Source organism: Dama dama, chromosome 33, assembly GCF_033118175.1.
Source record: "Dama dama isolate Ldn47 chromosome 33, ASM3311817v1, whole genome shotgun sequence".
In the NCBI taxonomy this organism is placed as follows: domain Eukaryota; kingdom Metazoa; phylum Chordata; class Mammalia; order Artiodactyla; family Cervidae; genus Dama; species Dama dama.
Genome location: NC_083713.1, coordinates 27074129 through 27100906, shown reverse-complemented (window position 1 = coordinate 27100906; position 26778 = coordinate 27074129). Strand labels below are relative to the sequence as shown.

The 26778-nt window shown below is 39.3% G+C and overlaps 1 protein-coding gene across 1 annotated transcript in view; it reads left to right on the top strand.

Moving 5' to 3' along the window:
* Positions 1-23098, top strand: part of PDK1 (pyruvate dehydrogenase kinase 1) — a 44581-nt gene extending 21483 nt beyond the window's left edge. Inside the window, exons 9-11 of the mRNA XM_061135758.1 lie at positions 11609-11719; positions 14862-14975; positions 17164-23098. Of these exons, the coding sequence (XP_060991741.1) occupies positions 11609-11719; positions 14862-14975; positions 17164-17304 (366 nt within the window). The 3' untranslated portion in view covers positions 17305-23098. The remainder of the gene's footprint in view (positions 1-11608; positions 11720-14861; positions 14976-17163) is intronic.
* Positions 23099-26778: the final 3680 nt, after the last annotated feature.

Sequence of the window (26778 nt, the reverse complement as noted above, 5' to 3'; positions counted from 1 at the left end):
CAGCAAATTTGGGAAACTCAGCAGTGGCCACAGGACTGGAAAAGGTCCGTTTTCATTCCAATCCCAAAGAAAGGCAATGCCAAAGAATGCTCAAACTACCGCACAATTGCACTCATCTCACACGCTAGTAAAGTAATGCTCAAAATCACTGCAGACAGTGAGTGCAGCCATGAAATTAAAAGACACTTGCTCCTTGGAAGAAGGACTATGACAAATCTAAACCGCATATTAAAAAGCAGAGACATCACTTGGCCAACAAAGTTCTATATAGTCAAAGCTATGGTTTTTTGAGTAGTCATTACGGATGTGAGAGTTAGATCATAAAGAAGGCTGAGTGCTGAAGGATTGATGCTTTTGAATTGTGGTGCCAGAGAAGACTGTTGAGAGTCCCTTGAAAAGTAGGGAGATCAAACCAGTTAATCCTAAAGAAAATCAACCCTGAATATTCACTGGAAGGACTGATGCTGAATCTGAAGCTCCCATACTTTGGCCACCTGATGCGAAGAAATGACTCATTGTAAAAGACCCTCATGCTGGGAAAGATTGAGGACAGGAGGAGAAGGGGGCAACAGAGGATGAGATGATTGGATGATATCACTGACTCAATGGACATGAGTTTGAGCAAATTCTGGGAGATGGTGGAGCACAAGGAAGCCTCGCATGCTGCAGTCCATAGGGTCACAAAGAGTTGGACGTGACTTAGTGACTGACAACAGCAGCAGTGTTAATCCTGCTGCCTTTTAGTCTTCCTGGTTTCTGATCAGAAACCAGCTGTTACTCTTATTTGGATCTTTTGTATGTGAGAGTCACTTTTCTTGTGCTTTTAAGATTCTTTCTTCTTGGCTTTTGACAGTTTGATTGTAATCTGTCCAGGTGTTGATCTGTCTCATTGAGTTTGTTATACTTGGAGTTTGAAGAGCTTCATCTTTTTCATCAGAATTAGGAAGTTTCACTTATCATTTCTTCAAATATTATTTTTGTTCTTTTCTCTTTTTGCTCCTGGAATTCTCAATATGTGCATGTCTGTACATTTGATGGAGTCCCACAGGTCTTTTATACTTTGTTCATTTTCTTTCTTTTTTTTCTTTGTTTTTCAGACTGGATTTCACTTGAGCTGTTTCACTATTTATGAGTCTACCTTCCAGGGCTGCTGTTGAGCCCTCCTAGTGATTTTTTTTCAGTTGTTATAATGGCATTTCTCAACTCCAGAATTTCTATTACATTCTCTCATATAATTTCTATATTTTTATGCTATTATTTATTTGGTGAAGCATCATCCTCATAATTCTATAGAAATGATTTCTTTTAAATCTGTGAACATATTTAAAATAGCTGATTCAAAGTTTTTGTTTAGAAAATTTGAGTTTCCTCAAGTTTAGTCTCTATTGATTCCTTTTTCACCCCTGTGATATGTATATAATTTTTGTTGAAAATGGACATTTAAGAGAATATTATGTAACAAGTCTAAAAATCACTTGCTTCCCTGCTCCCTAAAGTTGATTGTTGTTTGTTTCAGTTCAGTTAGTTTAGTCGCTCAGTTGTGTCCGACTCTTTGTGACCCGAAGGACTGCAGCACACCAGGCCTCCCTGTCCATCACCAACTCCTGGAGTTTACTCAAACTCATGCCCATTGAGTCGGTGATGCCATCCAGCCGTCTCATCCTCTGTCGTCCCTTTCTCCTGCCTTCAATTTTTCCCAGCATCAAGGTCTTTTCAAGTGAGTCAGCTCTTTGCAGCAGGTGGCCAAAGTATTGGAGTTTCAGCTTCAGCATCCGTCCTTCCAATCAATATTTGGGACTAATCTCCTTTAGAATGGACTGGTTGGATCTCCTTGCAGTCCAAGGGACACTCAAGAGTGTCGGAGAAGCCAACACCACAGTTCACAAGCATCAATTCTTCTGCCCTCAGCTTGCTTCATAGTCCAACTCTCACATCCATACGTGACTACTGGAAAAACCATAGCTTTGACTAGAAGGACCTTTGTTGGCGAAATAATGTCTCTGCTTTTTAATATACTGTCTAGGTTGGTTATAACTTTTCTTCCAAGGAGCAAGTGTCTTTTAATTTCATGGCTGCAATCACCATCTGCAGTGATTTTGGAGGCCAGAAAAATAAAGTCAGCCACTGTTTCCACTGTTTCCCCATCTATTTGCCATGAAGTGATGGGGCCAGATGCCAGGATCTTAGTTTTCTTAATGTTTAGTTTTAAGCCAGCTTTTTCACTCCTTTCATGTTCATCAAGAGGTTCTTTAGTTCTTCTTCGCTTTCTGTCTTAAATGTGGTGTCATCTGCAATATCTGAGGTTATTGATATTTCTTCCTGCAATCTTGATTCCAGCTTGTACTTCATCCAGCCCAGCGTTTCTCATGATGTACACTGCATATAAGTTAAATAAACAGGGTGACAATATACAGCCTTGATGTACTCCTTTCCCTGTTTGGAACCAGTCTGTTGTTCCATGTCCAGTTCTAACTGTTGCTTTGTGACCTGCATACAGATTTCTCAAGAGGCAGGTCAGGTGGTCTGGTATTCCCATCTCTTTAAGAATTTTCCATAGTTTGTTGTGATCCACACAGTCAAAGGCTTTAGCATAGTCAATAAAGCAAATGTCGACATTTTTCTGGAACTCTCTTGCTTTTTCGATGATCCAGCGGATGTTGGGAATTTGATCTCTGGTTCCTCTGCCTTTTCTAAATCCAGCTTGAACATCTGGAAGTTCACGGTTCATGTACTGTTGAGGCCTGGCTTGGAGAATTTTAAGCATTACTTTACTAGGATGTGAGATGAGTGCAATTGTGCGATAGTTTGAGCATTCTTTGACATTGCCTTTCTTTGGGATTGGAGTGAAAACCGACCTTTTCCAGTCCTGTGGCCACTGCTGAGTTCTCCAAATTTTCTGGCATATTGAGTACGCACTTTCACAGCATCATCTTTTAGGATTTGAAATAGCTCAACTAGAATTCCATCACCTCCACTAGCTTTGTTTGTAGTGATGCTTCTGAAGGCCCACTTGACTTCACATTCCAGGATGTCTGGCTCTAGGTTGGTGATCACACCATCGTGATTATCTGGGTCGTGAAGATCTTTTTGTATAGTTCTTCTGTGTATTCTTGCCACCTCTTCTTAATATCTTCTGCTTCTGTTAGGTCCATACCATTTCTGTCCTTTATTGTGCCCATCTTTGCATGAAAAGTTCCCTTGGTATCTCTAATTATCTTGAAGAGATCTCTAGTCTTTCCCATTCTGTTGTTTTCCTCTATTTCTTTGCACTGATAGCTGAGGAAGGCTTTCTTATCTCTCCTTGCTTTTCTTTGGAACTCTTGCATTCAAATGGGAATATCTTTCCTTTTCTCCTTTCACTTCCTTTGCCTTTCACTTCTCTTCTTTTCTCAGCTATTTATAAGACCTCCTCAGACAACCAATTTGCCTTTTTGCATTGCTTTTCCTTGGGGATGGTCTTGATCCCTGCCTCCTGTACAATGTCTCAAACCTCTGTTCATAGTTCTTCAGGCACTCTGTCTATCAGATCTAATCCCTTGAATCTATTTGTCACTTCCACTGTATAGTCATAAGGGATTTGATTTAGGTCATACCTCAATGGTCTAGTGATTTTCCCCACTTTCTTCAATTTAAGTCTGAATGTGGCAATAAGGAATTCATGATCTGAGCCACAGTCAGCTCCCGGTCTTGTTTTTGCTGACTCTATAGAACTTCTCCATCTTTGGCTGCAAAGAATATAATCAATATGATTTTGGTATTGACCATCTGGTGATGTTCATGTGTAGAGTCTTCTCTTTGTTGTTGGAAGAAAATGTTTGCTATGACCAGTGCGTTCTCTTGGCAAAACTCTATTAGCCTTTGCCCTGCTTCATTCTGTACTGCAAGGCCAAATTTGCCTGTTACTCCAGGTATTTCTTGAGTTCCTACCCTTACATTCCAGTCCCCTATAATGAAAAGAACATCTTTTTTTGGGTGTTAGTTCTAGAAAGTCTTGTAGGTCTTTATAGAACCATTCAACTTCAGCTTCTTCAGCATTACTGGTTGGGGCATAGACTTGGATTACTGTGATATTGAATGGTTTGCCTTGGAAACGAACAGAGATCATTCTGTCGTTTTTGAGATTGCATCCAAGTACTACATTTAGGACTCTCTTGTTGACTATGATGGCTACTCCATTTCTTCTAAGGGTTTCTTGCCCACAGTAGTAGATATAATGGTCATCTGAGTTAAATTCACCCATTCCAGTCCATTTTAGTTTGCTGATTCCTGAAATGTTAATGTTCACTGTTGCCATCTCCTCTTTGTCCACTTCCAATTTGCCTTGATTCATGGACCTAACATTCCAGGTTCCTATGCATTATTGCTTTTTACAGCATCGGACTTTACTTCCATCACCAGTCACATCCACAGCTGGGTGTTGTTTTTTCTTTGGCTCCATCTCTTTATTTTTTCTGGAGTTATTTTTCCACTGATCTCCAGTAGCATATTGGATACCGACCGATCTGGGGAGTTTATCTTTCAGTGTTCTATCTTTTTGCCTTTTCATACTGTTCATGGGGTTCTCAAGGCAAGAATACTGAAGTGGTTTGCCATTCCCTTCTCCAGTCGACCATGTTTTGTCAGAACTCTCCACCATGACCCGTCCGTCTTGGGTGGCTCTACAAGGCATGACTCATTTCATTGAGTTAGACAAGGCTCTGGTCCTTGTGATCAGCTTGGTTAGTTTCCTGTAATTGTGGTTTTCAGTCTGTCTGCCCTCTGATGGAGAAGGGTAAGAGGTTTATGGAAGCTTCCTGATGGGAGAGACTGACTGAGGGGGAGATTGGGTCTTGTTCTGATGTGTAGGGCCATGTTCAGTAAATCTTTAATCCAATTTTCTGTTGATGGGTGGGGCTGTATTCCCTCCCTATTATTTATCTGGTCCAAACTATGGTGAAGGTAGTGAAGACAGACCTCCTTTAAAAGGTCCCATGCATGCACTGCTACACTCAGTGCCCCCAGCCCTGCATCAGGCCACTGCTGACGCACGCCTCTGCCAGAGACTTCTGGACACTTACGAGCAAATCTGGGTCAGACTCTTGTGGAGTGGGATCACTGCTCCTTTCTTCTGGGTCCTGGTATGCACAAAGTTCTGTTTATGTCCGCCAAGAGTTTGTTTCCCAGTCCTGTGTAAGTTCTGGCAGCTCTGTGGTGGGGTTAATGGCAACCTCCTCCAAGAGGGCTTATGCCGTACCGAAGTCTGCTGCACCCAGAGCCCCTGCCCCTGCGGTAGTCCACTGCCAACCTGTACCTCCACAGGAGCCACTCAGACACAGTTCTGTCTCAGTCTGTGTGGGATCTCTGGGTCCTGGTGCATGCAAGGTTTGTTTGAGCCCTCTGAGCGTTTCTAGTGGGTATGGAGTTTGATTCTAAATGCAATTTCGCCCCTCCTACCGTCTTGCTGGAGTTTCTCCTTTGTTCTCGGACACTGTTTGTTTAGTGACTTTTTGAAACTAATTCTGTGAAGTCTATATTCTTTCTTGTGTGTGCTTTCTGCTTAGTGGTCAACTAATGATGGAACTGAAGTTTCCTTAAATGCCTTCTCCCAGTCTTTGTCAAGGGATTCTGTGTGTACTTTGGGACACACCTTCAATGTTGAATCAGGCTGTTAAAAGCTCTTGACTTAACCTTTACATTCCGCTTGTACAGAGCTTCAAGGTCAGGTGGAGGTGAATGCTTAGGACTCTTCAGGTCCTTACTGAACATAACCCTGAGCATGAGCATGACCTTCTAGATCCCCAGGATATCCTTGAGTTTTTCTAAGCACCTATGGACATCTCATTCCTTAGCTTTTCCTACTAAGTTTTTTGGGTAGCTGAAGGAAATGGCAAACCGCTCCAGTTCTCTTGCCTGGAAAATTCCATGGATGGATAAGCCTGGTAGGGTCTATTGTGAAATTTCATAATGATGTGACGTGAAGTGGCCTTTTTGTACTCATTGAGCTGGGCCTTTTAGAATTTCCACTGTTTCCTTGGTACTTTCTTCTTTTCTGCTTATCTTTCTGATAGTTACAGCTTCGAAAACTCTGGGCTTCATGAAATGGCCCTCTAATTTATTCTTATCTTTTCTTCTTGTCTTTTATATCTTTAACTTTTTATTCTACTCAGATTTCTTGACTTTGAATTCCCAACTCTTATTGAATTCTTATTTCTATTATCATAAATTTCCCAGGAACTATTATTTTTATTATTTTTTCATAGCATTCTGTCCTGGTTTCCTCTTTTATCACTCTGAGGATCGTAATACTAGTTGCTTTTTAAAAAATTAATATGCCTCAGCTCTCTGTACTGTTTCCTCTGAACTTTTTTCTATTTATCCCTCTTGGCTATTCATATAAAAGGATGAATCACAAATAAACATATGGCAATATCACCTGTTAGCTAAAAAACTAATATGAATATGTCACTTTTTCCCAGTCCAGATGTTAATATGTGTCTTTTGGTTAGTTACATGTCAGCTACTTGCCCATTCAGGTTTATTTGATTCAAAATAAGCCGCCTGTCTTCTGCTTTGGGCCGACATCTGTGCTACAGCAGGGTCTTTCTCATACCTTTTCCTGCTCCTGTTTTATGTGCTTGAGCATGCTGGTCTGCAGTTGCATTCCTTTACTTGTGGTCATCCATCACTGCATGGATCAGTATTCACTGAGCTCTTAGGCACTCAGAGACTTGTTCTGTGCTGGTTGACAGGCTTTGCTAAGGGAGTCTGCCTGTTTGGTGTAAAGAAATGTTCATGATAACCCAGCAGTTACACTCCTAGATATATACCCACAAAGCTTGAAAACAGGTATTTAAGCAATGAGGGTTCATAGTAACATTAGTCACAACAGCCAAGAACTAAAAACAACCCAGATGTTCATCAGCTGAATAATAAATCAACAAAAATGTGGTATATAGTGGAATATTATTTGCCCATAAAAAGAGTGAGGTATTGCTGCATGCTACAACATGATTGCTACAACATTAAAAATATGTCAAGTAAAAAAAACTAAACACAAAAGGCCACACATTATATATGATTTCATTTAAATGAAATGTCCAGAACAGACAAATATATTAAGGACAAGAAATACATTAGTGGTTACTTAGGAGTGTAATCAATTAGGAGTCCCGGGTTTCTTTTTGAGGTAATGAAAATATTTTGAAATTGACTGGGGAAATGGTTGCACGTACCTATGAATGTAGGCATACCTTGCCTTGTTTTACTTAATTGCACTTTGCAGATACTGCATTTTTTTACAAATGGAAGTTTTGTGGCAATCCTGCACTGACCAAGTCTGTCAGCATCATTTTAACCAACAGCATTTGCTCACTTCATTTCTCTGTGTCACATTTTGGCGATTCTTGCAATATTTCAAACTTTCTCATTATCATGTTTGCTATAGTGATCAATGATCTTTGATATTATTCTAATTGGTTTTTTGTTTTTTATTTTTAAATTAATGGATATGTACATTTTTTAGACCTAATGCTTTTGCACACTTTATAGACTACAGTATAAATGTAAACATAACTTTTATAGGCACTGGGAAACCAAAAAATTCAAGTGAATCAGTTTATTGCAATATTTGCTTTTTTGTGGTGTCTGGAACTTAACTTGCAGTATCTCAGAGGTATGCCTGTTTGTTAAAAAGCCACAGAGTTGTACACTTTTTTGAAAATTTCATTGTTTATTTTTTTATATTTATTTTTGTTTATTTGGCTGTGCTGGGTCTAATTGCAGCACATGGCATGCAAACTGTAGCTGCGGCATGTGGGATCTAGTTCCCTGGCCAGAGATTGAACCCAGGCCCCCTGCATTGGGAGTATAGAGTCTTAGCCACTGGCCCACCAGGGAAGCCCCTGAATCGTACACTTTAAATGGGTGGATAGTATGGTATGTGAATTATATTTTCATCAAGCTGTTTTAAAAAAGCAAAACTCATAAGGGTCTTGAACAGACTGTTCCAGAAGTGTTTGTAAAAGGTCGTAGCTGTATTAGGCTCAACCTCTTCAAATCCAGGTCACATGACTGCATCTACCCTTGTTAGCTCTTTACATAGAGCTTTGAACCCCATCCCTTACTCTAGACTTTCAGGATCAAGACCTGGATTTTTTTTCCCCATTCTTTTCGCTGTTCAAATTATTGACATTTCTAACTTATTATCCCTCTGCTAAGTTAGAATTATTTTTTTCTAACTTACAAGTCTAACTGCTCTTTCAGATTTGGTGTTTGGTCCAATTGCAATAAGTGACATAAGTATTATAGCCACATATCTGATAAATTAAAACTAACACATCTTGATTCATTCACTGTTGGCAATTTTTTTTTTTTGTATACCTGACCTTGAAAAAACTGTTGTATAAGAAACTTCGGGAGCTATGGGTGAGTTCAAGGTTAGTAAATTTCCTGCCTTCAGAACTGTCATCAAGTTAGTAATGGTTTGTTTCCTTGGACCTGAAAATCTACATATGTTAGCCAGGGAGCCTAGCGTTATGAGAACCAGGACATTGGGGATGGCAGGTCTCAGTTGCGTGACATTGAGAAGTGGTGGTTTCATGCACCAAGGAGAAAACTTTATAAGTAATTGGCAAACTTCTCTTCCTCCGCCTTCCTGTTGACATGACTCCACACCACCCTCCACTTTCACATTCTCTTTCCTTTCCCCCTCCACTTTCACATTCTCTTTCCTTTCCCTTGACATAGTCTTGTGTTTCTACGATTCTCAAATTTTTCTTCAAATAGTCTTCAAAGATTTTTTAATTTCCTCATCTCTTTCACAATATATTTGTCATCAGAGTGCCATTCTTGTCTTGAAGATACACAGACCAAATGTCTGTCTCTTCATTATTCCCTCCTTCCCTTTCCCCTAAAGAACTCAGGTTCTCTGGTATAATATCTGTTAACAAGTTTCGTGGAAACACTTTTTACCACTTTAAAACTGGCCCCAGCTTTGGTTGCAATGTATTATTACATTTTTGACTACAGAGCAAAAGCAGTTACCTTTATCAGTTTTTAACTATGCTCCTATGGCTTAGATGACCCCTTTACCTCTAATGAGATGGCACTTTTCAAAGGCACCTCTGGCCTTTCTGTTCCACTCTGCTTTTATCCTACTGTCCCATGGCTAGAAATCACTTCTTGTGTCATCTCTGCTGGATTGCTGTACTGTTTCTGGCCAGAAGGTTAAGGAAAATCACAAAATATTTGTTGAACTGTACCTTCTTATCTTAGTATCTAATTTGTTTTTAACTTAATATTTGTAGAACCACGCTTCTGATTCATGTTACCAGTAAATATGTAGCAGAGCATTAAATTGAAGGATGAATAACAAATTGATGCATTTCAGAAAATTCCCAGAGCCCTTTATTCATCTTACTAAAATAAATTTCTTCACAGGGCTTCAAATTCATAGCCAAGAACAATTTCAAGCATAATGCTACATACAAGTTCCTAATAATGTTCTTGTATATTTTTATACTGCAATTATCTAATTATAGACATATCAGAGGCAAGTCTTCAAATGGCATTTCAAAGCAGATTTTTATTTTAAAAATATCTGTGAATTTCTACTGTGAGAGTAATATATGTGTGTGTGTACACACACACACACACACACACACACAGTTTTTTGACTCAGCTGACATGAGTTTGAGCAAGCTCCGGGAGTTGGTGATGGACAGGGAAGCCTGGTGTGCTGCAGTCAATGGGGTCGCAAAGAGTTGGACATGACTGAGTGAGTGACTGAGCTGAACTGAAAGTATTTTGAGACTATAAAAACTTAAAAAAAAAAAACAAAAAAAAACAAAACTCAACTATATGTTGTTATTGAGCAACTAACACTATAAGCCATTCAAATGGACTTTTTATTACATATAATTCAGTATGGTTTTTATTTATATAGCAATACGTTAAAAGCAGGTTTGTTTGCATATCACAACCATGTTAATATTATAGATGGTAGAATCAATTTAGATTTTGTGACAAGAGAAAATAGCTATAGTAGATTAGAAGACAAAGCTATACAATGTGTTGTTGCTGTTCAACTGCAAAGTCGTGTCCAACACTTGGTGATCCCATGGACTGCAGCACTCCAGGCTCCTCTATCCTCCACTGTCTCCTGGAGTTTGCTCAAGTTCATGTCCATTGAGTTGGTGATGCCATCCAACCATCTCATCATCTGCTGCCCCCTTCTCCTGCCCTCAGTCTTTCCGAGCACGTGTATCTTTTTCTGAGTTGACTCTTCGCCTCAGGTGGCCAAAGTATTGGAGCTTTAGCATCAGTCCTTCCAATGAATATTCAGGGTTGATTTCCTTTAGGGGTTATTGGCTTGATCGATTGGCTTGATCTTGCAGTCCAAGAGACTCTCAAGACAAGCTAGGAAAATATGTTCCATGTTAATTGAACATAATTGACATAATGAAGACAATCTGTAAATAAATTACCAAATTCAGTATGGCGTATGATTTGAGTTGGAAAAGGACATAAGAACAACACAAAAAACTGTGTCCTTTATAACTCACCAGAAAGTTGTCTGGGAGACTATGCTGTGAAATTGATGAGATTCTTAAAACCCAATGAATGGTTCTATTTTTTCCTCCCTGAAAATGAAAATTATACTTTTTCACAATAATAGAAGTAATTTTGGGAAAAAATTAAGAAACTAAAGCCCCCAAAGAAGAAAATCACTTATAATTCCATTGAAATAAAATTGTATTTATTCATAGACTTCTGTAATTTTTATGGAATTAGAATGTTATAAATGCTTCTTCATCTTTTTGCTACTTAACAATATTTTATGAACATCCCATGCCAATACATATAGTTCTACGTAATATTTAATGGCAAGATAGTATTCTATTTTAGAATGTATATTAGTTTACTTAAATAGCCCCCTGTTTAGGTGGTAATCCAGTTTTAGCTGTTCTACACAGTGCTGTGATGGATATTCTCATACATACTTTGCATGCTTTTCTCATAATTTTCTTAAGATAAACATTGTTAGGTCAAAGGGTACATGCGTGTTTAATAGGGTTGCCAAACTGCCTGTCAGAGAGGAATTACAAATTTGTTGTTATCCAAGATAAGCTAAACCCGTACCCCATTGTGTCCTGCATCTTTAGTGTGACTGCAGTAATTACACAAAACCACAGCATTGAAAGCAGGCTTCCCAGGTGTCTCAGTGGTAGAGCATGTGAACCATCTCTTTTGGGAGATGCAGGTTCAATCCCTGGGCTGGGAAGATCCCCTAGAGAAGGAAGTGGCAACCCACTCCAATATTCTTACCTAGAGAAGCCCATGGACAGGGGAGCCTGGCAAGCTACAGTCTATGGGGTTGCAAAAGAGCCGAACATGATTTAGCCACTAAACAACAGCATTGAAAATTTATATCACAGTGGAGTTCTTTATATCTTAAAATTCTGTGTATCACAGGGATTAAGTCCAGCAGTGGGGGAAATGTTTATGTTTGTAACTTGGATCGCCTGGTATTCATTTTGAAAAGCAGGGCTCGTAAATGGTGACACCGCATGCATGGGTGTTCTGCTGTCTCTTGGACTTGGTCACAGGGCGTAATCCTTTCTCCTCCTAGATGAGTGACCGAGGAGGTGGTGTTCCTCTGAGGAAGATTGACCGACTCTTTAACTACATGTACTCCACTGCGCCCCGGCCTCGCATGGAGACGTCCCGAGCGGTGCCCCTGGTGTGTGACCACACAGTCGTGAAGTGGGTTTTTGTGACTTGGTAAAACAGAGGTTACCACGTAAATCAGTTAAGCCATTGTGTGGGGTTCACAAACAGGATGAAGGGAAGCTATTAGAGAAAAACAGCAACAACACTTTCCCCTAAATTTATAGTTTTTGAAATGCTTTTTTTTAAAATGATAAGGGTTTTAGAGTTCTTATTGCCAAGCCTGATAGTGGTGTGTCAGTAGTGTCCGTGTGGTAAACCACATTTTGATATACTGTTACTAATGTGAAGTCTAAATTACCGGCTTTACTAGTAATTCGTCAACACTGATTCAATCTTTAGTATTTTTTTTTTCCCCTCAAGTACTTGTAATTAGAAAGACTACATATTTGAGGCCCAGAAGTAATACTAGAGTTCTAATCAGTTTAATCGCCTGTGGCTCAAATAACAATTGTGTTGATGGCTTTAAAAAAAAAACATCAGTCACCTCTTTTCAGATTAGTAAGATTAGCTTTTGAATGGACTCAGTCCTGGTCCTCCAACCCTCAGAAAAGTGCTTTGCCAAATCTCTCACCCAAAACTCTTGTTGTTCCAGGCTTTGAAGGTTCTCTGGCATATACACTGGAGTTATTTTGTAATATGATGAAAAAAACAGTCTAAGATGGGTTTATTTTAGACTCTTTCCTAGGAAGTCACTGAAAGGACTTCATTCAAACTGCACGGCACATTCTAGTTAAACAACACAGATGTCTTACCAAACCTTTTAAATGATTGCTCTAGCTGAGATATGGGTAGGCATCCATGTGCCCAAGGACAGAAAAGGTGAAATAAACATGAGTGTCTTCTTAGATTCTGGTTTTACTCTAAGAAGTGGAGAAAAGGGATATGCTCCTTTTGTAGTAAACAGATTTTGTAGAGTTTTTGTGGAGAGCAGCAGAGCGTCCTCGTCCAGACTCTAAACTTAAACTGTTTGCTCCGTCCTCAGCCCCACCACATCCTAGCCATTCAGCCGTGGGAATATCATTGACCCTTCAGTACCACAGTTTCCCCAGCCTTAAAGGTTGAATTATTGTGAAGATGAAGTTAATATATATAAGCACATTATTTAACAGTACCTGGTACATAGTAGATGCTGTGTAAGTGTTGTTGTTGAGGATGCAAGATTTATATGAATTTCTAAGAAAAACAGGAGGATTGACATGACACAGGCTGCCCACACACCTCTGCAGCCTTCCCGAGGGTAAGCCTGTTGTTGAGCTTTTACAGAGCCTCCTTCCTGCTCTCATGACCCCTTTGTAAGTGGACCAGTAAGCAAGCACTGGGGCAGCCATCAGGTCACACTGATTACTGAGAGCTGTCTTCACGTGGGTGCCTTCAGGTGCACATCTGCATGGACAGAATGTCTTCATGCCGTAAGCCCATTCAAAAAGGACTATCCACATTTCCCTCTTCCTCGTCAGTTATCCAGTTTTGTTCTTTCCAAGTCTCTGACCAGCCAGCCCATTTGCCGCTGCCTGTGGTCCATGTAGGTGTTCCACTCCGAGTTCCACCCACTGGTAGGATCTGCTTTCAGTCCTGTCTTTCGAGCCTGGCCCTGAGAGGTTGCAGTGACAGGGCAGTCCGCTTTTGGCTGGTGTGGGACGCTGTGCAGACCCAGCAGTGGGCCAAGCCCACAGTGTTAGTTAGCGTTAGTTAGACAAAACTTAGTTTCTTCCAACTACTTACAGGGAAGCCTGAGGGGTCCGCAGGTGTGTGGTTGAGGGAGAGGCAGTGATGAAGTAGATCAGGTACTGCGGGATCCTGAGCCACCTGCTCATGCAGAAATGGAACCAGCTAATGTATCAGTCAGAGTCTCACTTGGAAAGAGATAGTTCAGATTATGATAATTCATGGAAGGCTTATCTATAAAGAGACTAATTACAGAAAGAGGGACGGGATAGTACAGGAATCCAGGCCAGCAGCAGCAGAGCTGTCGCCACCTGACTCAGGGACAAGTCAGCAGAACCCAGAAGGGAGTGTCAGAGAGCAGCTGCTTACTCCCCAGGGCCTAGCCCGCCCAGGAGAGGGGGTGATGACCCTGAATGGCTCCCTGCGAACCCCTGCTGGGTTCCCCCTCGGCTAGACACAGAAACCCACCCACATCAGTTCAGGTCAGCCTCCCAGGACAAGGGGGAATGTGGAGAATGGCTAGTTTATTTGGAGGGGCAAACAGAAACTCTGGTTTAAGAAGTCAAGTAAAAAATGGTGGAGGTAGATAAGGCCAGAGCCTGGATTTGTTTGGTGCTATTGCACCAATTCTGGAATCATATACACTCTTCACTAAACTATTATATGAAATGTCATTAAACACCTGAGTTGGTGATAAAGAAACCTTTTTTTTTCTTAACACTTATCCAAATGTTCTGCTTCATAGTAAAGAATTGATAGGATTTATCCGGGTAAAAGCCATTCCAGATACTGGGAACAGAATGAGCAAAGACAGAGCTGTGAAAAATAACATGATGTGCTTGAGGAACTTAGGAGCAGGAGGTTTGCTTCAGCTGGACTGGAAAGTGAGAGGCACAGACCTGATCTTGTTAAATCTCGAAAGCTCTCTTTTAGAAGCTTGGATTTTTATCTCAAGGCAGTGGGTTGGAGATGGTGAGGGTCGGTGGGTGTTGGGGTGCTTTGAAGATTTTTAAGTGGGGGAGATGACCTGTCAGTGAGTATTAAGAGAGTAGACCTATTAGGGATCTCTCCAGGTTCAGAACTGAGGCTGGAATTCATAATATGAAGTCATGAGATGTATCTGTTAGGTTGCCACCAGGTATTCTTCTACTCTTGCTCCTGAAAGAGAGAACATGTTTTAAATTATATCGCCGAAAGCACTATAGGGATACTCTGGAGCAGGCCAGTAAAGAAGAGAGAAGCATCCTTTTTCTAGACCCCCACAAGTTGTTCTACAGGAAAAAGAGGAATTTCAAATGACCAGAGGGAAGCCATCTAACACAGTGCTCAACGAGGCTGCAGCTTGATCACTTTTACTACTTGACTATTAACAGATCTTTTAGATGCAGGCTCTTAATAGCCCTGGGATACTCCAGTAGCATTTATTTTAACTAGAAAAGTATTTCAGTGTGTGGTTCTCTGAATAAAATTTCATTTTTCTCAAACAGGCTGGTTTTGGTTATGGATTGCCCATATCACGCCTTTATGCGCAGTATTTCCAAGGAGACCTAAAGCTCTATTCCCTAGAGGGCTATGGGACAGATGCAGTCATTTACATTAAGGTAAAGACCATAGTCTTCTGGACTTAATGGCACTTCTGGACTTTTTGATTGTAAGATACCAGTATTTAACTGTAATGAGACTTTCTTCTACCTCATGCTATTAAAATGCAAACATATGTGTTTTGTTTCTTTTTTTTTAACAAGGCTCTCATCTGTTTTGACAAATGATCTCTTTGTGGGAAAGAAATACTCTTACCCATAGTGATCTGTACCGTGATTGTTAGTAGAAGAAAAATTGGGTTAAAGTGGGCAGTCAAAAGTTATGTTAAAATTAAACTTGTAATTTAAGATGCTTAAATGGACATTGATTGACCAGTCTTTGATATACTTGCTAAGGCCTTTCATTTGCATATGGGTCTTCAGATTGAAGTTTTAATTGTCTTTCTTACAGAAGCTATACCTACAATACATTGTTTTGCTTTCTTTAATCAAAGAAACAGCCAAGTGCATAATCATTAACTGATTTTTATGCAGTTCCTTACAGTTGTCTTCTCTTTTTTTGAGAGCAGTTTTTATAGAACTTCCCTTCATGAGTCTTTATGAAACGTCATCTCAGTTTTCAGAGAACCTTCCCCCCACGCCACCCCTGCATTTTTGTGTGCTTGGTTAAAAGCAGTACTTCGATTAAGTAACAGTGACAGATTTAAGTATAGTAACAAATTTAGGAACAATTGCAGGTGATCCTTGGTAGGCATACAGCTCACCTGTGGAAGCAGACTCACCTGGGATGTGTTTATCTGACACATCAGCGAATATTACAGGGACAGAAAGCCCTCAGCCCCACCAGTGTGCTGGATTAGCTCAGCAGTGGACTGGTGGTAGGTACCTCCATTTTTAGTGACTCTAGTTAACTCTTATTCTGGCCACTAGATGGCACCTATTTGATAGGAAATGCTGAAGACTTTACATTAGAAAAAGTAAATTTGTCTGAAAATAAGTTCTTTGAAGATAATAGTTTTCGTTCTTAACCATCTCAATTGTGAGGAACTTAAAAATATTGCCTTCATGTTGCCCTTTTTATCATCAAATATAATGTTTTTGTTTGTTTTTGTTATAGATCAAGGAGTTGTGGCAGTTCTGGCATAAAAAAATAAAAGTATAGGTGAAAGATTTTTAGCTCCATTTTGGAAAAAAATAGAATACAGGAGGTCTTACAGAATAATTAAAACTAAGGTCCTTCCTTACCATTATTGGAATGAAACTTCTAGTTTAATATTTTCTACATCTTAGGGAATACTTTTTGCTTAAAGTTAAAATCTTAACAACTTATCCTAATTTGAAGATAATGAGGAACGTAGTTTATCTCAGTGATACACAGGAACCTGAAATAGAACAGTGACTTAATGGCAATAATGTTGGAAATATGAAAATACAGTCTGCTCTCTATCCCCAAGTTCTGTATAGATCCAAACATGAATCAAAAATATTTGAAGAAAAAAATACCAGAACATTGCAAAAAGCAAAACTTGATTTTCTTGCACATCAGCAACTATTTACATAATATTTATTGTATATGTATAGCATTTACCTTGTATTAGCTACTCTAGTTAATCTTGAGATGATTTAAAGGGTCCAGGAGGATGTGTGTAGATGATATGCAGATACTGCAACAATTTTTATATAAGGGACTTGAGCATCGGCAGCTTTTGGTATCCATGTGGGGTGGGGAGTGATACTGAGGGTCAGCTATGCATGATGTGGAAATCACATATGCTCTAACTAAAATTGGTGACTTTAATGGTAGGAAAAGACACAGGCTCAAACCCAGATTTCATTAAATGCTTTTACATTACATATATTAAGGTACCTATGTGAATTTTTATGCTTTTATATTTAACTGACTTTTTCAACTTCTGTTGAAAACGAACTTCTGTTGATCAAATTTTATAAGAATGTCTGTCACACTTGTGTAAAACTCCAAACCAGCAACTTTTAGGCTGGTGAGAGAATTACTGCATGCAATAAACTCAACATGCACACTCAGCAGTTGCCATAAGCTTTTAGTAAGTAGCACGTTTCAAATGTGTGCTCTGTTTTAAACTGTATGTAGATGGTTTTATGATTGATAAAATACAAATCCAATATAGAGTATGGTTTAATTTGTAGTAAAATTTTTGCCATTGTAGATTTTTCTCAAATAATGGATTCCCCAAAAAGTGCCTGACTTAGCTCCTGCTTTTCCTCTCAGGCTCTGTCAACAGAATCAATAGAAAGACTCCCGGTGTATAACAAAGCTGCCTGGAAGCATTACAACACCAACCACGAGGCTGACGACTGGTGTGTCCCCAGCCGAGAACCAAAAGACATGACGACATTCCGCAGTGCCTAGACACACTTGGGACCCCTGAAAAATCCGGATGTGGCTTTTTATTAAATTTGGAAGGGGTGGTATCAGAACTACGTTATACCAAATACTTCGTGCGTCGTGTTCACAGTTAACTATTTGGATAGGTAGAATAGGTGGAAGATTAATTTCATTTACACTTGTTGAATCTCGTAAAGGACGATGTTGTACCTATTTTACACCTATATTTTCACAGTTAATTGAACATATTTTTAAGCAACAGTAGTTTTGGTCAACTCTCTCTTTATGGTAGACTTCAGAAGCATGAAAATGCATTTCTACAGGAAGCTGTGTGGTTGTTTTTTAAAAAATACTTTTATGTCTACTAGAAGCAGTTCCTTAATATGGAGTAGCCGGTTAGCCATTTTTCTGTTTTAGAGGAGTTCTGCCAGATTTTATTTAGTAACGACAGATGCAATTAGAATGATCCTCAGACTATGATTAAGGCAACAAACAGGCACCCTGTAAGTGTAGAACCAGCCACCTTTCAGCATCTACATGCATTGTCTTCACTCTGAAGTTAATTCATCATTTTTTAATTTTATTGCAAAGGATTGTAATGACTAGTTTCCTATGGAGTTAAGCCAAGATCATGGGCAGTCTACTTTGAATGTACTTATGATTAATGCAGTGGGAAATTTTTGTACTAAAAATGACCAGCTGCTAAAATTCTAAATTGAATTTAAGAAATTGAGGGCAGAACATTGAGTCCTAGAAACTATACTAATGATTGTTGAGATTACCTAGGGGAGCTTTTGAGAAGGTTTTTCTGGGTCCTACTCTAGACATACAGAATCAGACTCTGTAGCCATAGCCCAGAAATCTCAATTTTTACAACACTTCCTAGATGAGTCTGATGCCTTGCCTAGTTAGAAAATCACACTTTTAAAGTGAGTAATGATGATACCACATTTGCTAAAGCAATAGATCTTTAGGTTTTGGTTTTCTTCTATGGAAAGGTCAGACTTCTGGACTCTAAGAGACACAAAATGTTGCAATTAGAAGCATAATTAGAAGCAGGAGACAGGTTGACAACAGGAGAAGAGTCACGGAACCAAAGGATTAAAACCATAAATGCATAAGTATTGACGAAAAACTTGTTATAAAACTTACCTATCTATACTTTATCAGGATATCTATACTTCATCAGGAAAGAAGGCACCTTGGGCTTATCACAAAAATCATTTGCATTCATATAGTAATTTGTAGTATACAAATTTTTGGTATATCTGGTATATAATGATAACTCTGTCGGGCTTAAGAAATACCAAACAGGTGGTATCATCTTCGTTTTGAGACTCAGAGTATGGCCCAGAGCTGCCCTGATGGAGTCAGGTCTCAAGCAATATCTGCCAATCACCGTCAGCTACCTAGCCTAGGAGACCAGGATGCTGCCAGACTTAAGTTGTTAGTCTTCCTTCATCTTTCAAGGTGACAGGGAAATACATTGAGAATAAATTTTAAAGTAAGATTTTAAATGTTAAAAGAACAGCTACAATACTTAAATGGGGAAATTTTTCTGGAAAATACAAGTTGAAACACCTCATTCTCAAAAGGATTATGTAAGCTTAACAATTCTACACAAATTTGTAAATGGGAAGGGATGTTAAAGGGCTGTTAGCCCGGGATCCTCAGGTAAGAGAGGAGGATCTTGAGGTGCCAGGTGTGTGGGGTTTGTCCAGGGCTGATTAGCTAATGTGACCGAACATTGGGAAAAGATCTTTGACCTATTACTCCTTAATTATGCATTTTATGAGAAACAATAGGATATGCCAGTGGATGATTTGTATTAGTTCAATGTGTTACAATTTTTTAGCTTAAAATTACACTTTTCTTGTAGTGATGAAATATTTTAAAATCCTCTGAATCAAAGCTTCCCTTTCTTTCCTAAATGAAACATTTGTACAACTGACATAAACTTGATATTTTTATGAAACAACCCTCCCCCCAACACACACAAAGTGAAAATTTCTCTCTTTAAGAGGTGAGAAGTGGTGTTTTCAAAGGAGAAGTGAAATCTTTTCCTTTTTAGCTTCTTTTTAAGGTATAATGATTTTTTACTTTGTTACTGTGGTTAAGGGACAGAAAATAACATACAAAAGTATTTGGGGAGGGGGATGCTTTCTCCTAGTTGGTTTTAAATTACTGTGCTACCTGAGAAGTTTTTTAGAGTCTTACACTCTGTTTCCCACCAGCATTTAGTATGATGCTATGTAGATTTTAAAAATATACTGAAGGGTAAGAAGTGATACTAAATGATTTTTTGTAACCTGGGCATTTAATGAGTGTGCCAACATTTTTTAGAAAGAATCACAAAAAAATATCCTGCCCTATAATTAAAATATCAGCTGGCTTTAGATGTCTTCATACTTATTAGTAATCACTTTCTTGCACTGTGAAGTTTTTACATGAAGATGTTGAAGTGGCAGTCTACCCTATTATTTTTTATAAAATGATTTGTGTATGGCAATAAATTGAAAACATGGATCAACTCTTAACCTGAAAATAAAGTGACCCAATTTAGGTTTTTAAAAATATACTTGTTTTAAAAATAAAGGTCTCTTTCATCATCAAGAGTCAGCATTTTGTAAATATACAAGAAGTCGCAGGTAGCTGGCTCATACTGCCCCTCACTACACTTGGTAGAGGGAGTGTTTTGAACTGAGATTTCCAATGTGTGTATTCTGATGGCAAGAGCAAGTGGTAGCGTTCGTATGGATTGAGTCATGCTAGATTTCCATTATCCGCACATCTACAGATGACTAACTTACTACGTAAACAAACATTTTCCACCATGTGATTTTTTAAGAGGTTATATGAGTGTACACTTTCAATAACTTTTCACAGCATAAGTGTATAGGAAAAGGCTTAATTTAACCAGCATTGCCCTCTGTACCAGCTGTAAGTCAGAATTAAACTCCTTTAATCCAAGATAGGTCCCTGTCCCATTCCTGATTGATGGGATATGACCATCAATTGTCCCTTCATTGTTGAAACCAACAAGTTCCATAATAGGACTGTGTAAGTAAAGACCAGGGGAAAGACTTACTAGTGTTATGGGCCCTTTGTGGCCTTGTGAGCAGCCAGTCAGAGAGGAAGCCAAAAAACAAGTCAAACAACTTCAACTTGTACCTTCAATTTCTGTGCCATAACTGTGAAGTTTTAACAGGTGAGTAATGAGAGTTGTGTTATGCTGGTTTGCCAACAGCTTTTCTTGAAGAAACTTTTTTTCAGCATACTGTATATGATTAATTTCTGGCCCCCCAAATGACTTTTCTTATAGTTAAACCCAGTGCACTTGAAAAAATGTGGTGTGAAGGACTTTTTATATATCGAAAAAGAACACACCACTGGTTTGCTTGGTCCTGGCATTCTACTGCACCTTTTGTTCTACTGCACATTTGGAGAGAATTAGGCATATCATACCACACGCTCTGCACATTCCTTCAGCAGTCATTAACCATAGGCTTCTAACAGTAAGAGACAAGAATGCCAGTTTTTGAAAATTGTATAACATGAGATTTAGTCTGTATTCATATATGCATGTGCTTATCAAATAGTAAACAATATATTATCATCATTATTATTACTATTAACACTTTTCCTCACTGGTGCCAATATCATAATTAGTCCAACTATATTATGTTCAGAACGGAGGTTCCATTTTAGTGGAGTTTGGAATGTGTATCTTAAGTCCCTTCATCCTGGGGCAAGATTGCCAGTTTTTGCGGCAAAACTTGTCTTTTCTTGTCTTGGAAAAGCTGTTATTTATACTGAGGAATAGTGGCAGCTATCTTTTACTTTGTTAGGAGATTTTTAAGCAAAACTATACAATGTTCATCCCAGTAAGGTCAACCAGAGAGCTTCCATTTGAATGTTGCATTCACTCAGTTATTTTCTGCAAGTGTATGAGTCAAGACAAATCAAGACAATGTGCTACAGTTGTCACAAAGAATATTGTCAGTGCTTCAAAACTATAAAATTCCCATACCACAAAAAATTTCAGGCCAATATCACTGATGAACATAGACACAAAAGTAAAATACTAGCCAATAAAAGCCAACAATGGATTAAAAGGGTCATACACCATGATCAAGTGGGCTTTATCCCAAGTGTGCAAGAATTCTTCAATACCCGCAAATGAATCAGTATGATACACCACATCAACAAACTGGAAGAACTAAAACCATATGATCGTCTCAGTAGATGCAGGAAAATTTCCCCCAATTCAACACCCATCTATGATAAAAGTCCAGAACATGGACATTGAGGGAGCATACCTCAACATGATAAAGAACATATACGAAAAACCCACGGCTAACATCATTCTCAGTGAGTGGTGCAAAGCTAAAAGCATATCCTCTGAGATCAGGAACAAGACAAGAAGGTCCGCTGTTGCCATTTTTATTCAACCTAGTTTTGGAAGTCCTAGCCACAGCAATCAGGAAAAGAAAGAAAGAGACTCCAAAGTGGAAAAGAAGTAAAACTCTCAATTTTCATAGATGACATGATGGTATACATAGAAAATTCTAAAGATGCTACCAGGAAACTATTAGAGCTCATCAATGAATCTGTTTGATAAAGCCAACCCTCTCTAGCTGTGGAGTGGCAAATTAAATTCTGGAGAAAAAGTTCCCTTTCATCTCAAAAGGGACCCTCAGTGACCAACAAAATAACCAGTAGGAACAATTAGTAGTTTGTCTGGTGATAGTTCATTTTCTGTGGTGCACAGTTGACCTTGATTATTGTTACTGGGTCCCAATATGTCTTCACAAGGACTTAGTTAGCCAATGGGAAGGTAGAGCTAAGTCCTTGTAAGCAATGCCCGTCAAACTTTAATGGACACGTGAATCACCTGGAAATCTTGGGAAAACAGATTCTCATTCAGCAGCTCTGCAATGAAGTCTGAGATTCTACATTTCTAACGAGCTTCTAGGTAATACTGATGCTGCTGATCCACAGACCACACTTTTAATAGCAACAGTTTTAAAGCCTGTGGGATAAACTGCTCAGCATCCAAAAGGACCAACTGGAGAGGTTAAACTGGTTGAAGTATGAGTAGGGAGTCAGATATAGCTAGTAATTTGATTCTTAGAGTGTTAAGAAGGACTAGGAGTAATCTATTCCTGATATCTGGAGTACTTAGTGGGGTATACCCATGAACTTGAAGTCCTATTTCTATTTGTTAACTTATTTTTGGTGAAATCTCAGTTTTAAGGATCTTACCCAGTGGAACATGTAAGTAATGAAAGTCCCAGTTAATGCAAGGAAGTGAGTCTCGTGTGTAATGTTTATCTTCATATCCGTTTCATAGGAGGGTCATGGACCCTATAGGAGATAACAGGAAATAATAGCAACTCCACTAGCATCCCGTTGTCTTCTGGTGGTGGTAAGCATGGACCCAATCCTTAAAGCTGTGGCACTTTTCAGCAATGATGGGGCAAAGAGAACTTGGGATGGCCCCTTAAGCAAGGTCCAAGTGATAGTTTCTCTGGTGAACCTAGATGGTGGTTCAGTCTCCAGGATGTGTGTCCTGGAATAACACATCAAGGTCAGCTAATAATACCTCATATCTGTAACTGGAGCACTTCATTAGTGTTTTGCAATAATGCAGCAGATGATTGCAATGAGTTAGCATAATCAAATACATGACTATCCTGTAAGTCGTTAACTGCTAAGGGTATAGTAAAGGAGATTTTGTTTATAATTTGGTTAGAAAACTGATGCTCTTGTCACTGTTAATGGGAAAAGATATTAAAATCAGTATCTGGAAAATTCATACTGAGATTTTGGTTGTGATGTGTTAAATTTGTAGATCAATATGGGGAAAATTTCCATCTTAACAACATTGATACTTTCAGTCTATGAACATAATACATCTCAATTTATTTAGATTGATTTTGGTTCCTTTCAGTGTTTTGTAGTTTTCAGCATACAGATTCTAACATATTTCATTAGAATTAAACATTTAATTTTTGGAACTATATCCTTTAAAAATATTTTTCTTTCCAGTTGTTCCCTGCTCATACATTTCACCCTTCAAATCTCAAGTATATCCCCTCAAAAATCATGCCTTCTGGGGTTTTACTGAGGACTAGACATAGCAGAATAAGATAGTTCCATCTGTGTTGACTTGGTCCTTGATGTGGTTCATAATTGCGTAAACAGCAGCATGTCCAATCTACTGTTGGGCTGCCATGAACTTGCCCATGCCTTTCTTTCTAGCCCTCTCCTCCTTGACTACCAGTTGTTTACTTCACTTCGGAGGGATCAACAGTATCATTTTGCTGTCTCACCCCAGGGCTGTTTGAATTTTCTTGTCTTGTACCACAAATTGGTATGATCAGACTACTTTTCTAGTTCTGCTTTAACTGAGAATGGGGGTTTATATTGATTATGTCTTTATCCAAGCATCATCTGGGGCACTCATCTCTGATACCTTCTGCCACTCATCTCCAAAATTACAGACAGGAGATGACATTATTAAGCAAGTATAAGAGGTTCAAGATTTCAGCCCAAAGCCTGTGAGCCAGATTATACTCTGTGTGAGCATAAAATTCTATATTTTTATAGATATAAAGCCACTTAGGGGAGGGAGCATCAAGATGGTGCAGTGGGAGGACCTATAGCTCACCTACCCCCCTAAACACATCAAAAATACAGCTCCATGTAGAACAATTCTCTCATAAAACCAGTTGAAAGCTGGCAAAAGACCACTTACACAACCAAAGCTGAAAAAAGATTTTCGTGTAACTGGATAGGACCAAAAAAATAAAAGGCATCAGGTTGGGACCCGCACCCCTGGAAGGGATCTGTGAAGCAGGGAAGGTCCACATGGGCAGGCTCTCGCCCTGAGGAGCCCCCTTGCCTGCTGCGAGGTCTGTGGGTCAAAGAAACTGGAGTGGCCCAGACTCTGCTTGCAAGGCGTGTGTACATGTTGCCTTGCCAGCAATCACAGTGGAGAGAGACCAGTGCTGACAGCTGCCACCTCACCACCCTTCTCAGTCCCAGAGGTGTGTGGAGCAGGGCCGCTAGAATGTAGAGCAGGTAGATGTTAAGTCTTCAGCAGAGAGGCCCTGGGATAGGACTCTGCCTAAGTGTGGAGACAGCCTGCAGGGCCTGGGGTGTGGTTCAGGCTGAACCTAGAGCCCCGTGTCAGCACATGCACAGTGGGGACAGGTCCAGCATTGGAACCCACTGTCAGGGCACGTGGTGGGGGATTTTGTCAGCCCACACACAGGGCAGTGCCATGCATATCTCTGGGCAGACAGTCCCTGGAGAGGAATACATATGGCTTGTTTCACACTATGAGTGGGAACTCTCCAGTGCCACCCAGCCCACACTGTAACTTGAAGCCAGATCTGGGGTGGTCAGGTCTTGGGAGAGGCCTGTGTGCAGGCAGCTTAAGTCCCAAGTGGTAGCACAATCACCTCCATTCCCAGCCACAGCAGCCAGGCCTTAGCACCAGCCCACTCCACACTATAGCTGACAGGTTTTCAGCTTTTCTCTGTTGAGTATCATGTTGGCTATGTGTCTGAGGCCATATGACACCAAAGGCAACCATCAACAAAAAGACAACCTATATAATGGGAGAGAATACTTGCAAATGATGCAACCAACAAGTGGTTAATATCCAAACAGCTCAAATGATTCAATATCAAAAAACCCAATGTATTCATAAAATGAGCAGAAGACCCAAACAGACATTTCTCCAAAGAAGACATACAGATAGCCAACAGGCACATGAAAAGACACTTGACATCACTAATTATTAGAGAAATGGAAGTCGAAACCACAATGATGCATCACATAACACTGACCTGAATGGCTATCAAAAAATCTACAAATAATTAGATGCCAGAGAGGGTATGGGGAAAAGGAACCCTTGTACATTGTTGGTTGGAATGTAAATCGGTGCAGCCATCGTGGAAAACAGCATGGAGATTCCTTAAAAAACTAAAAATAGAGCTACCATATTACCTAGCTATCCCAATCCCAGGCATATATCCAGAGAAAACTCTAATTCTCTAATTTGAAAAGATACATTCTCCCCACTGTTCATAGCAGCACTATTTACAATATCCAAGATATGAAAAAAACCCAAGTACCCATCAACAGATGAGTGGTTTAAGATGTGGTATACATGCAATGGAATATTACTCAGCCATAAGAAAGAATGAAGTAATGCTATTTGCTGCAACATGAATGGACCTAGAGATTATCATACTAAGGGAAGAAAGTCAGAGAAAAATAAACAACACATGTGGAATCTAAAAAATAATACCTTTTAATATTTAAAATTAATTTATTTTAATTAGAGGCTAATTACTTTACAATATTGTGGTGATTTTTGCCATACATCAACCTGAATCTGATAAATCTATATATAAAACCCAAACAAACTAGAAACTAAACTTATGATTACTGAAGGGCAAAGGGAAGTATGGATAAATTGTGAGTATGAGATTAACAGATATGATCTACTACACATAAAATAGACAAGCAACAAGGATTTACCCTGTATAGCATAGGGAACTCTATTCAATATCTTGTAATAACCTATAATGGAAAATAATCTGAAAATATATATAACAAATTACTTTGCTGTGTGCCTAATACTAATCTAATATTTTAATCAGCTACATTCCCATTAAAAATAGATAAAAACATTTAATTTTGTGGATAACTTCATGGGTGGCATCTCTGGTGCCCCCTCTAAGATAGGTCAATGGTTAAGCATACTTCCTGCGAAATGCCGGGAAGAAGAACACAGGCCAATTTAACAAGTGATGGAGTATATACTCCAAATAATATTGACTGTAGTATAATGAGCTCCCCCCCTCAAGGAAGTGGTGTTGTTATGAAACCAAGCTTTTGCCTGGTCTTCTGATAAAAGGTGCTGAGATCTCCTCTCTCTTAGGCTTAAATTCTCAGTCAGTATCCATGACATCTACACGGCAAGGAGGATGTAGTAAGTCATACAGTCATACCATCTCTTGAATGGCCTTCTATAGTTTACTAAATCTCCATATTATGGGTCGTGCTTCCTCAAGTCTACTTTGCTGCTAGAAGACAGACAGTAAACTGTGTGTTAGCGATTAGAAAGCCTGCACTAAGAAATGTGAAGAAACAAGCTCTCCGCGATGTCCCATATGCCGCTGTGAATCATGGCAAGTCTGTCTGCCCTTCAGAGGGCGTCGTGGTTGCAAGGATCATGTTTGTGAAATGGCATTGGTGTTCATGTGGCAGGAAAGTCAAGTTTCTAGATTTTAGTGCTCACAGGTGGCAGAACATGGTGGCGATTTTTTCCTCTTTCCTTTTGTCGTTGTCCTTTTTACATTTTTTTCTTGAGGTGAAATTCATATAACCTAAAACTAACCATTTTAAAGTAATTCAGTGGCATCCAAACACTGTACAAACACCACTTCTCTCTAGTTCCAAAACATTTTCATCACCCTA